Source organism: Salvelinus alpinus, chromosome 2 (genome assembly GCF_045679555.1).
Source record: "Salvelinus alpinus chromosome 2, SLU_Salpinus.1, whole genome shotgun sequence".
Classification (NCBI taxonomy): Eukaryota; Metazoa; Chordata; class Actinopteri; order Salmoniformes; family Salmonidae; genus Salvelinus; species Salvelinus alpinus.
This window is the reverse complement of record NC_092087.1, coordinates 61,374,046-61,387,973: the sequence shown is the minus strand read 5'-3', so window position 1 is coordinate 61,387,973 and position 13,928 is coordinate 61,374,046. Positions and strand designations below refer to the sequence as shown.

The window sequence follows — 13,928 nt, the reverse complement described above, 5'->3', positions numbered from 1 at the left end:
CTGTTTCGGAACTTTTGGACATTTCGTCATGTTTTAGTGAACACGCTTTGTGACTTTGGAATTGTTTACCAAACGTGCAAACCAAAGTAGCTAATTGGACATAAATAACGGACATTATCGAACAAATCAAGCATTTATTGTGGACCTGGGATTCCTGGGAGTGTATTCTGATGAAGATCATCAAAGGTAAGGGAATATTTATCAGGTAATTTCTGGTTTCTGTTGACTCCAACATGGCGGCTAATTTGACTATAGTTCTGAGCGCCGTCTCAGATTATTGCATGGTTTGCTTTTTCCGTAAAGTTCTTTTGAAATCTGACACAGCGGTTGCATTAAGGAGAGGTATATCTATAATTCCATGTGTATAACTTGTATTATCATCTACATTTATGATGAGTATTTCTGTTGAATAGATGTGGCTATGCACTATCACTGGATGTTTTTGGAACTAGTGAACGTAACACGCCAATGTAAACTCCGATTTTTTTATATAAATATGAACTTTATCAAACAAAACATACATGTATTGTGTAACATGAAGTCCTATGAGTGTCATCTGATGAAGATCATCAAAGGTTAGTGATTAATTTGATCTCTATTTGTGCTTTTTGTGACTGCTATCTTTGGCTGGGAAAATGGCTGTGCTTATTCTGTGGCTTGGTGGTGACCTAACATAATCGTTTGTGGTGCTTTCGCTGAAAAGCATATTTGAAATTGGACACTTTGGTGGGATTAACAACAAGATTACCTTTAAAATGGTATAAGACACATGTATGTCTGAGGAATTCTAATTATGAGATTTCTGTTGTTTTGAATTTGGCGCCCTGCACTTTCACTGGCTGTTGTCATATCATCCCTTTACCGGGATTGCAGCCATAAGAAGTTTTAACCTGTCTCCTCCTCTTCATCTATATTGATTGAAGTGGATTTAAAGACAACTTGTCATTAATTTGCCGAACAACTCGGTAGGTATTGTTGAATGCAGAAACAGTAAGGCGGGTATAGACAGGCTAAATATTTGTACAACAACATTTGGAAAGGAAATAGATAGAGAGATAAAGGACACACATGTTGAGATGTTGAGCAGAAACCCAAAAGGGCTTATCAATAAAAAACACAAGACTGAACCATCCCCTATCAGTCAAAATGCATAGCCTATTGTACAATAATAAAACAAATTATGCATGGCTGTAACGCTCGTCTTCCTCCTCTTCTGAGGAGGAGTAGTAGGAAGGATCGGAGGACCAAACTGCAGCGTGGTGAGTATTCATATTCCTTTTAATGAAAACGGAAATACTCGAACAAAACAACAAAATAACGATAAACGAGAATAAACCGAAACGAAACAGTCCTGTCTGGTGACATACACAAAGACACAGGAAACAAACACCCACGAAACACAGGTGGAAAAAGGCTACCTAAGTATGATTCTCAATCAGAGACAACTAACGACACCTGCCTCTGATTGAGAACCATACCAGGCCAAACGTAAAACACAACATAGAAAAACGAACATAGACAACCCACCCAACTCACGCCCTGACCAACTAAAATAAAGAAATAACAAAAGAACTAGGGTCAGAACGTGACAATGGCTTCAATCCAATACAGTACTCTAGGCTGTTTCCCAACTGCTGCTGTGGCAGCTCAGACAAGACCTGGGTTCAAATACTATTTGAAATACTTTGAACACTTTCTTCAGCATGCCTGAAGTGCCAGGTGGATGGTTTTGCACTTTTGGGACTTTTCTGTTGGTTCCACATTGCAACAGGCACACTAAACCAAGCACATCTAATGCATTTCAAACAGTAGTTGACCCCAGGTCTGGCTAGACCATACATGCCCAATTATCTAAGCTTTTCTACAGCATTCTTCACCGGGTAACTCATCACGTTCTGCACATGCAGATTTACAGTAGTATGGATCTTTCAGTGTGTGGTGTGGGTTGTCCCTTGGGCTTTCTGAAGACACAGCTGTAGGGGCCACTAACGAAACCTGTCCTTTGTTTCACACTATGGGTCTTTTCATGTCCTAGAGCACCCACATGCTTCAGTTTATGACTTCATTTAGTTCTGGTGTACATGGAATAGGAATAGTGTCGACAGATTCCATCCAGATGTACAGTATGTCTTGGGAATGTTTTTGGGACTCTCACGTTCTCTTGGATCTAAAATACAGTTGAAGTCGGAAGTTTACATACACTTAGGTTGGAGTCATTAAAACTCATTTTTCAACCACTCCACAAATTTCTTGTTAATACAATATAGTCCACAGTAAAAGGAGTCCTATATCGACATAACCTGAAAGGCCGCTCAGCAAGGAAGAAGCCACTGCTCCAAAACCGCCATAAAAAAGTGAGACTAAGGTTTGCAACTGCACATGGGGACAAAGATGGAGAAATGTCCTCTGGTCTGATGAAACAAAAATAGAACTGCTTGGCCATAATGACCATCAAATATAAGTATTTGGAGGAAAAAGGGAGTAGCTTGCAAGCCGAAGAACACCATCCCAACCGTGAAGCACGGGGGTGGCAGCATCATGTTGTGGGGGTGCTTTGCTGCAGGAGGGACTGGTGCACTTCACAAAATAGATGGCATCATGAGGGAGGAAAATCATGTGGATATATTGAAGCAACATCTCAAGACATCAGTCTGGAAGTTGACCCCAAGCATACTTCCAAAGTTGTGGCAAAATGGCTTAAGGACAACAAAGTCAAGGTATTTGTGGCCATCACAAAGCCCTGACCTCAATCCTATATACAATTTGTGGGCAGAACTGAAAAAGTGTGTGTGAGCAAGGAGGCCTACAAACCTGACTCAGTTACACCAGCTCTGTCAGGAGGAATGGGCCAAAATTCACCCAACTTATTGTTGGAAGCTTGTGGAAGGCTACCCGACATGTTTGACCCAAGTTAAACAATTTAAAGTCAATGCTACCAAATACTAATTGAGTGTATGTAAACTTCTGACCCACTGGGAATGTGATGAAAGAAATAAAAGTTGAAATAAGTCATTCTCTCTACTATTATTCTGACATTTCACATTCTTAAAATAAAGTGGTGATCCTAACCTACCTAAAGCAGGGCATTTTTACTGGGATAAAATTTCAGGAATTGTGAAAAACTGAGTTTAAATGTATTTGGCTAAGGTGTATGTAAACTTCCGACTTCATCTGTATCTATGACAATCTATTTTGCTGTGGTCTACTACATTGTATTTGCCTCTGCTTCCTGTACAAAACCCCATTGTTTCCTATGGATAGGATTTGGGGGCTTTAAAATATGCATAAATAAATGTATGATACTCACTACCCTCAAGATCAACTCAAGACTGTTCTGTTAATCCGTATGTCTTCCATTATGGTCCTAAGATTAACATACTGTAGTTACATTTTCTCAAATGCATGGAACTGAATGAGGTGATACAGCAACATTTCAATGTTGAAGGTTGTCGCCGGTTGTGTCTATGTTCCTTCTTTTTCTTTATATCTTTGCTACTTTTTTGTACAGCACCGGAGCTTTGTTTGGATGGCATGTAAATGATCCTCTTGCCATGTAAACCAAGCCAGCACAGTTTGGTTCAGGTCAGGTCAGCATGATAGTGTGAAAGAGTCTCTGACAGGATACCTTCTCTGGAGAGGCGGGAGATGTGTTCTCCCAGGTCTGTGAAGCTCCAGCGGCTCAGGTAGGTGGAGAGCTGGAAAACTGTGACCCTCTGTGGACTGTAGCGGGCCATAGGCACCATCCGACAGCTAGCTTGGATCTGCTGCAACAGCTGTGCAAACACTGCAGACGACACAATGCATCAGTGACCCACTACAGTAAAATACCAGCTAGCCTCTAGGTCATTCCACCAATTTGGTGCCTTTTGGGAAGAGTAACTTGGTAAAAAATAAATAAATGTTGATTTCACCAATTTTAACATTCCGTCATAAAGGGAATTATGTTGAACTTAATAAAAACATCTCAATTCATGTAAACATTACAGTTTTGAAAACAGCTTGTCCATAAAAAAGTGGTTAAGCTGCCTACAAATTTCTGTACTGAATGAAATATTACCACTACTTTTTTAAAAACCATGTCTATCTTTATTTCCAAAACACAATTCAACACAATCGCTTGTTTGTCTTTTAATAATGTTAAGCATCTTTTAACACAGGCTTAACACCTACTGTAACAAATACCTTGTACCTTATTTTTTTTACACATTTACACATTTAACATAGGCCAGGCCCTGTTGTTACCTCATATCCCAGTGATAATGCCTTGCTTCAATTTGCTCAACTTGCCCAATTTTTACTATATTAGTCCACACAGCTACAAGGATGCACATTCATGCTAGGTTTATGACCTCATATTGAAGCTTATAGAGAACCCAACTGATATATAGAACAATTTAAAAATGATCTGCTTTGGTTTAGATACTAGCACCATGAAATCTCTAACACAACACATTCATTTGACAGGCTCTGTTGGCACACTTTTCATGGAACGACCCCTCTATCTACCTTAGGCATAGCTGTTTTAACGAAACCGAAAGGAGCAGTCGGAGGTAAAGGATGACAGCTGCCGTTTGGGACATTTTGCGTCAGTCAACAGATTTGATATTGTGACTAATACTGGAACATGTCACTTTTAGCCTGATTACCTGCTCTGCATTCAATGACACTATATACGCATTGGCCTGCCAAGACAACAATTAGGTGGCCAAAGCAGTAAAAGACTAGCAACCAGGCTAGCAACTATACTGAAGCCATGCCCTCTTATTGTTTCCATTGAGTTAGCTGTTGTGCTACGGTGCTGACCTGCGTCTGGCTGGCCGGGCTGCTTGGCTTTGACCTTGTGGATGTAGCGTTTCCTTAGGGTCTGGACAAATGTGTCAGTGGGGCAGCAGAGGGGCGACTCAGGGCTTGTACACTCCTCCCAAAACACCAGCAACTCCCTCTGTCTCTGGGCCTTTGGGAGAACTAGGGGAAGATCAGAGGATGAGTTATACAGATGTACTATGTTAATGTGACCAGTTTCTCACAGCAAGAAAATAATCCTGCAGCAACAAGAAATGTGAATTATGATATGGATAATAATTAATTAACATTTTTTTAGGGGTTGGTCTATTTTTTGGGGTGGGTAAATCAAACTTTAGAAGCCTTTTTAAACCTTGCATACACTACAAGTTTGCATTTCCTGTCTGCGACAACAGAGTCATCAAATTAAGAGCGTACACCTTTACCTTGTCAGCTCAGGGATTCGTTACTGGACCAACACTCTAACCACTAGGCTACCTGCCGACCCTGTACTGAAGGTACTGTCAAGGCTTTCGAACCCTCGCCATATGTATGGTCCAGAAGCAGCTCTGTTGGCTACTAACCCAAACTCTGACATATACAAAGCTATTTTTGTCATTTTCCCCCCAATTTTTTTTTATAGTTGAACCAGTCTCTAAAACAAAGCATTTAAGAGAGAAATATGGCTACTTACTGTTATTGACAGAGAGCATGTCTGTCGTCTCCAGCATCAACCTGCTCACTTTTTCAAGTACCTCTGCTTGGAGTGACATCTCTTCCAAAATGTCCCTGTGAACTAGCGCTGACTCTGAACTCCTCATTGCCTGTAAATCAGGGCCACTGTTTACACACTTTCAATTTTAGGCTGCATAGTTACACAGTTATAACTACTTCTATTACGATTTACTTTGTTTTTTAATTAAAACTATTCCCTGTGTCCCAAGTCTCTGTCCTTTCCCCTGAAGAGTGCACTTGTTCACTTACCCATTGGATTTAAAAAGAAATGACTGCTGGACCATGCTTACACCAATCCAATGCTTGTACATTTGCGGTGAAAAATACATGATCTCACACTTAAGGAGAAAGGACAAATACAGACTACTAAACACAGACTATTAACAACCAAAATGGCCGTCTTGTGTTTGACAGTATTGGACAGGCCCCATACCTCCAGCAGTAGAGTGCAGATGCCCAGGTGTGTTTCCAGAGCATGGTCCAGACTATAGTTCCCAGTGGTCAGCGTGGCAACATCTAGCTTGTCTCGTGATTGGCTTTCCTGATAGAAAAGCCCCAGGCTCCTCAGCGTGCTTTCCTGAAATGAGCTGATTCTATTGGATGAAAGAGACATGAAAATATTGGATGAAAGAGACATAGTGGAATACAGTAGGGACTACAGTAGGTCCAAATACTACAGTGTGGGCCTACTGTACTTAATTATCTCAGGTTGGGTGGTCCACAGACTACACATTAATCCACATTATTATAATGTGATAGTATTAAAATCACATTTCACAAATGTGTATGATTGAAATGGGGATTATGGATTTATGCTACTCTATGTCATGTATTTCTAATATTTGTTTAGGTCTATCACATATTCAGTAGCGCTACACATCCACAAGGGGGCGGGTTGGAGATTTCTCCATGTAGCTACTCTGCTAGTCTCATCTACAGTCAGTGCTGTCGTGGTGCCTAGAGAAGTGGGTATATTCTAATTTGCCAAAAATGTACCAAATGTCCCGCCCAGCAAAGGAAAGGCGTGTGAATAACCTACAAATATAAATCCCATATTGGTCGTTCACTGTCAGACCAAACCAATATGTACTGTAAAAGTAGACTACTAGCAGGCCTACTATTGAAAAAGATAAATGAGGCTATCAACTGAGGCAGAATTCACAGGTTTCAGAATTTTCCCTTTTTTTCAGGTTTTTGTTCTTATACTCACACTTTTTTTTAAATAAAAACACAACAAAATGCATAACAATGCTTAAACCAAACCAGGAGACCACTTTTGAGGTCTGGGAACAATCTTAGATTATTATTTTTAAATTGTATAGTTACCCTTTCATTCAAGTGCACAGGCACCTAGCATGGTTGTTTGGTTAGCCGTGTTTCTGTAGCACATGAGATGGAGTTTGCGAAACAAATGGCAACTGGGTTTATGCAAAAAAACAAAAAGGTTGCTGGATCCAATCCTGAGCTGACAAGGTAAAAATATGTCGCTCTGCCCCTGAGCAAGGCAATTAACCCACTGTTCCCTGGGCGCCGAAGACATGGATGTTAATTAAGGCAGGCCCCCGCACCTCTATGATTCAGTGTGGTTGGGTTAAATGCGGAAGACACATTTCAGTTGAAGGCATTCGGTATACCCCTAGTCAGTTGTATTCAAATCAATTTCAAATTGATATTTCGGTCTCTGTCCATGAAACCGTTTGCATGTGCTGTGCACATTTTAGAACAGTGTTTTCCCGCACATTGCATTTTGGAACATTTTCACGTATAGGCCTACAACTGTATGCACATTGCTGCGCCTAAAATGTGAAAAAAATGAAATATTCTGATATGTTCCATCAACCGTATTAATTGATACGGTGTATACCTCCACAACACTACTTTGATACGAATCATGGGGATTAAGAAGTGAATATATGCAATGCCCATTGAAAAATAAGTGGGTAGGCTATACGGCGTATACCTGCATATACCCTCCACTACACCACTGTCTACAGTCTCATCTATGGCTGAATGGGAGCATGTTCATGAAAACTCTTCACAACCCACCCTGTGTCTTTGAGGCGCACGCTGCCCATACAGGAGACGTCTTCATCAGCATTGAAGTCTGTGGAGAGGAAGTCAAAACTCTCCAGCACCTCCTTCTCTTCCACAGCCAGTGTTTTGGCAGAGGAGCTCTTCAGCAAGGAAAGGTCATTCTGAGAGGGTAACACACACATGTGCAGACACACACACACACGCGCGCACACACACACACACACACAGGCACGCATGAGCACATACACATTCACGCAAGCATGATTGCATGAACACAGACACAAACACACACACCTTCATGTATTAAACAACTCTATCAGTTGCTGTGAACTCAGATTAGTTCCAACTTAAATTCATTCAGCACTTTGTTTTAGGAGGGGATAGTGTGTTACAGTAAATGGCTTCAACATTCTGTCCATGCATTCTATTGTAAGTGCTTTTTCACAGGGATTAGAATATCATAAACAATATTTGTTAGGAGAGTGAAAGTCGGGGTTCCAAGGGTTAAAGGGGTTCAAAAGGTTACAGCATGTGTCAATGCATTCTCTAAGCACTCACTTTTAAGATGGTGTTGAGGTGCAGGATCTGGTTGTCTAGTGTCCTCAGCTCTCTCTCTTTGCACTCATGGCCCTGTAGAGCCGACTCCAGCTCCCCTAACAGAGCACTGATCCTCAGAGCCTGAGCCTTGTGCTGGTTACTGGTCACCACCGGCCTGGCTAGAGCCTCCTTCTCCTGCTCCTCAATGTCCTCGTACCCCAGCCTCACCTCCACCTCCACACCTGGCTCCCCTTTGCTGCTCCTTATTGGAACAGTCTCAGTGTCTGTCTCTCTACCAGGACTTGGGCTAGAACTGGGGCTGGGGCCTCCTCCATTCTGCCTGAGGATGTCCGGAGTGCTGTACCGCTGCTGCTGGGCTAGCAGGGACCCCCACTTCGTCTCCCCGGGTGTTGAGGGAGAGGAGAGGCCCGTGCCCGGGTCGGTCGGGGGCCACTCGTCCCCTGTCTCAGAAGTCCCTGGAAGTCCCCTCGACATCCTCTCTTCTGGTGGGCTGCTCTCTGAGACTAGGTCCTCCGTCAGGCTGATTTGGGTCTGGCTGCCCCCTTGGCTGTACGTGGGGGTGGGGTTGAGGGCCTGGGAGGTGTCAGCAAGGAAGCTGAGTAGAGACACCCCTCGAGACTCCCGTGACACCAGGGAGAAGGAGCCCTCTGGGTCGTGCTGGAGCTGTCGTACCATGGACTAGATAGAAGACCACAGATATATTAGCCATGTTTCAAAATGGTTCTTTAGAGATCTACTTGAAGGGTAGTTCTTGGAAAAACCTATAGAATTATTAGGATCTCTATGGAAAATAGCACCAGAAAGCAGTCTATGTGTGTAGCCAATGTGAAATGGCTAGGTTGTTAGTGGTGCATGCTAGTAACTTTCAATCGATGACGTCACCCACTCTGAAACCTAGAAGCAGTTGTTTTCCTTGCTTTGCCAGAGCTGCGGCTTTTGTGAAATGACAGGTTACGATGCTTCCTGGGTGACATTTGTCAATGTGTTCAGAGGGTCCAGGATGGAGCAAGGAGATGGACGGAAGCTAACTGTTACATAAGGATAAGACAAATAACCCTCATGATGCAAGGTAGCACCCTTTTTCAAGAGTATAGAGAGAGAGGGAGGATAAGGAGAGAGACAGCATGAAAAACAAAAGTATTTTGGTGTGAAAAGTATTGCATTCATACGTCCAGGCCTGGCATCTGGACTGGAGACACATTCCAGATTCCTGGATTTGCACAAGTACATGGGAGACATGCTTGGAAAAACATCTAAGCCCAACAAATACAGAATAAAACACCAACCTACAAAACATTACAATACATTTCCTCTAATAAAATAGCCTTTACAGCTTGTTGAGCAAAATCCATAATTTAATTAAAATATACAAATATACAAATATACAAAATATACAAAATATGTATATAAAATATACAAAATACAGGGTTTTCTTTGGTAAGACTTAACAGATAGGGACCATGGAGTGTGCAGGCATACCATACAGAGTAGTGTGTGAGACTGCCTAATAGAGGTAGGTTAGCCTACTCTTGTGCTATAGCCAACTTTTGTATTATTTTTGGGGGGGTCAAAAATTAATATAGTTAATTGATACAGATGTCAAATCTTAATCCTTACTAGTCGATTGACGCACCCAAATTTACAGAAATGTGTTACAAATGACGGAGTCATCCACGATTCACTAAAATATATTTTGAAAGAGGAAGCAAAATACTTTAAGCTTATGTTTGTAACGATCTGGGTGTAGTGGGTGCGAAGTCAGGCGCAGGAAGCAGAGAGTTCAGTGGTAGTGCTAATTTAATGCACTAAAACGGCGAACATAAGCCACCCCACAAAACACAGGAATCGTGACAATGTTCTCTTTTCAGTCTCCTCCATTTGCACTAACTGAAGTTGCCTGTAAGGAATTATTTCCTAATAATAGTGTAAAAAAAAGTCTATTGACGCAATCTAAGTAACATAATAAAAAAATCCCCATCAAAATCCGTCTGTTTAAGCTAGTGATAGCTGTTTTTTTGTATGGGCTGCGTCTCAATGCACCACATCTGCCTATGTACACCTTCCGCATCTGCGGTGGAAAGTGGCAGAGCTACAGCGCTGTTTGTCAGACTAGGAGAAATCCCCCAAAAATCGGTCTTCTCACGAAAACATCTGAAAGGTTTGGCCTACAAACTAATTTGACCCCTCTATGGAAAAATAAGACTTTCATTAACACGATGGGGACTCGATGTGCCAACTTCCGCATGAGGCTACAATACTTCGAGTTTCCTGGGGATGCTGTGAACCAAGCTGTACCCATTGTGTGATTGTGTTTATGAGTCTGTTACTAAAGAATGTGAAACAATGTGTATGTTGACTGCTTTTCATTAAATAATGTATGGCTATAAATGTTTTATAGCCTATAGGCCTAGGAAAAGGGGAGACTCTCACAAACACGATGGTGTTCTCCGTTTTTCACAAGTATCACAGGACTTGTCTGAAGGTAACCCAGTACTGATTTTAAAAAATGAATGGAAGTATGGAAGTAGTTTTGCGTCAACAGAAAAAGGTGTTAAATGTGTCTCAAATGTTTTTATATATTACCTGAGCTTTCTTATATCTCATAGATATAGAACAGACTCTTCAAAACCATATTCCTATTTTTTGACTGTTTGTTTTGCTATTTATGAATGTGTTATTCAATGCGTTTCTATGGGCTATAGCAGTAAAGGACAAATTCAATATTTTATCTCATACTTTTTGTACATATTTTTATACCTACAGGGGTCCTAAAAGTCAAAATCAAAATAGCTACATTACCACCCCCCTAGGTATCAACATTTTTATTTATTTATTATTTGATAAAATATTGCATTTGGCCTTTCTGAAAAATACCAGTTCCCTTTCTCTCCATGCGGGGGCAGTCGAGTCATTGGGATCAGGGCTTGCTATCAAAATTATTTTCTCTCTCGATCGCTCAAACGCTAGGCCTAGGTCCTATTACTGCAACATTCAAATTTAAAAAATTTTTAACCTGAAATGCAGCCATACACATCAACAACCGTCATTTTCCATAGATTAATAAAACAAGGTAGATATTGGTCTTCACTAGGCTACGACATACAAGTGTCAAGTGTATGATAAGGTCAAAATTGAGTTCAATTGTTAGGGCTGCTGCCTCCAGAGTGGACATACTGTATAGGCCTACTGTGTCGGTGTTGGTTTGATTCCGGGCCATGCGTGATCAGCTGTGTGTGTGAATTTAGCGCATATTGATGGTTTAACAAGACATCAGCTGGCGATAATCTAGTGCCATCGTTGGTTGCAACAGCCCCCTTGTAATTCGATTATATTCCAAAAGGCTATATTCTGGAGGCCACCCATTACCCTATCCATTGTCACATAATGAAAGGTGTGAAAACCGATAATAGGCTACTGTGTTTCCCTGGCTGAGTTGATGAGCTGATTTGGGCCATCTGTTGATTGACAGATGGAGGCCTAATGTAGAACAATACACTTTTCTGCAGTATGGATGCTCGCCCACGTTTTATAATTAGGTTATGTATAATTTGTCAATATAGTTCTGATCTTTGGTGTGGATTGAAAGCCTATATTGTGTGGCTTTAATGTTTACTTTCGTAAAGCTGTCAAGATGTTTATGCATTTGAACCTATCCAAAGATGATTTCGTTGAGCTGAGACACTTTGTGTAAATTATCAGACTATTCGTTTTACTTCTAGGAAAAATTTTAATAAACGAAATTAACTTGTGGGGCTCACGTATGCTCAGGCTGATCACTATATTGCCCAGCAATTCATGAGGCTCAGAGATGGAGCGCGTAGCTTAGACTATTCTAGCAAATACTATGGATACATAGGCGAAACGTTTTTTATTATTTTGTTTTAAGCCTTCCCCAAATAATAGCCCTAACTTTAATCATTCGGAATTAACACCTAAACTGTTAACCTTTGAGTTGTTTCTATTTGAACCCTGTAACCACACACAATTAACCCGGTAACCATGCAGAATGAATGCCTAAAATATAGATATTCATCCATCAGTCATTGGACCAGATTCTAACCAATGCCAATTCTGGAATATGTGTGCCTGACACATGTGTGCCAGGGTCAGTGACTGTAACCACTGGACCACACAGGCACTGAAAAAAACAATAGCTTATTCTGCCTATTGCTTGCCTTCAACATACAGTATACAGATTTCCCCCAATTAAAAATACATCTAGCCCCTACAGATATGTCCATTTATTATAATCCACATAAGAAATCACATAAGACATGCTGTAGCCTGCACATAGCCTACAGAAGTTACAATGTAGGTACGGTACTGCATTGTATACAAACATCTCTTCCGGCTGCCCCCTGGTGGCGATTCTAAATATTTGTTCAGCTATTCAAATCCTCCTGCTGGAGTATTATTTTCCTCTTGTGACGAAAGGGGTAAAATTAAGATCCAACACCTGTACAGTCCCAATCCCAGAGGATAACACATGAAAGCATTAAATACAGTTATTATTTCCAAAGTGATCAACTCTTCTATCATTCATTGTCATAGAATACAATAGCATTACAATGAAGGATAGAAGAGTTGGCTATAGCACATACAGTATGGGACGAGGCTATGCCTGGGTCACTCACTATGAAGTATTTCTCTGTGAAGCTGGGTGTGTTGGGAGGGATCCAGCTGTACACCGAGCCCTTCCTGCTGTGGATGGACTGCCTGCTGGATGCAGTGGTGATTGGCCTCATCTCCCCACTGTCAAATGGACTTGGGAGGGAGGAAGGGTGAGAGAGAGAGAGAGAGAGAGAGAGAGAGAGAGAGAGAGAGAGAGAGAGAGAGAGAGAGAGAGAGAGAGAGAGAGAGAGAGAGAGAGAGAGAGAGAGAGAGAGAGAGAGAGAGAGGAGAGAGAGAGAGAGAGAGAGAGAGAGAGAGAGAGAGAGAGAGAGAGAGAGAGAGAGAGAGGGAGAAAGAGAAAGAGAAAGAATGTACACAACCGTTCAAATGTTTCGGGTCACTGTCCATTAAAATAACATCAAATTGATCAGAAATACAGTGTAGATATTGTTAATGTTGTAAAAGACTATTGTAGCTGGAAATGGCAGATTTTTTATGGAATATCTACATAGGCGTACAGAGGCCCATTATCAGCAACCATCACGCCTGTGTTCCAATGCCACGTTGTGTTAGCTAATCCAAGTTTATCATTTTAAAAGGCTAATTGATTATTAGAAAACCCTTTTGCAATTATGTTAGCACAGCTGAAAACTGTTGTCCTGATTAAAGAAGCAATACAACTGGCCTTCTTTAGACTAGTTGAGTCTGGAGCATCAGCATTTGTGGGTTCAATTATAGGCTCAAAATGGCCAGAAACAAAGCACTTTCTTCTGAAACTCGTCAGTCTATTCTTGTTCTGAGAAATGAAGGCTATTCCATGCGAAAAATTGCCAAGAAACTGTAGATCTAGTACAAGGCTGTGTACTACTCCCTTCACAGAACAGCGCAAACTGGCTCTAACCAGAATAGAAAGATGAGTGTGAGGCCCCGGTGCACAACTGAGCAAGAGGTCAAGTACATTAGAGTGTCTAGTTTGAGAAACAGACACCTCACAAGTCCTCAACTGGCAGCTTCATTAAATAGTACACGCAAAACACCAGTCTCAACATCAACAGTGAAGAGGCGACTCCGGGATGCTGGCCTTCTAGGCAGAGTTGCAAAGAAAAAGCCATATCTCAGACTGTAAAAATAAAAATAAAAATAAAAGATTAAGATGGGCAAAATAACACAGACACTGGACAGAGGAACACTGCCTAGAAGGCCAGCAT

The 13,928-nt window shown here is 41.3% G+C and overlaps 1 protein-coding gene across 4 annotated transcripts in view; it reads right to left on the bottom strand.

Moving 5' to 3' along the window:
* ripor3 (RIPOR family member 3) overlaps positions 1-13,928 on the bottom strand; it is a 61,227-nt gene that overhangs the window by 4,882 nt on the left and 42,417 nt on the right. For all 4 annotated transcript variants that reach the window (XM_071386855.1, XM_071386865.1, XM_071386872.1 and 1 more), the window contains 7 exons: positions 12,744-12,873; positions 8,110-8,787; positions 7,564-7,712; positions 5,951-6,110; positions 5,477-5,606; positions 4,804-4,965; positions 3,626-3,784 (listed from right to left, as the gene is read on the bottom strand). In XM_071386855.1, coding sequence (XP_071242956.1) covers positions 3,626-3,784; positions 4,804-4,965; positions 5,477-5,606; positions 5,951-6,110; positions 7,564-7,712; positions 8,110-8,787; positions 12,744-12,873 — 1,568 coding nt within the window. The remainder of the gene's footprint in view (positions 1-3,625; positions 3,785-4,803; positions 4,966-5,476; positions 5,607-5,950; positions 6,111-7,563; positions 7,713-8,109; positions 8,788-12,743; positions 12,874-13,928) is intronic.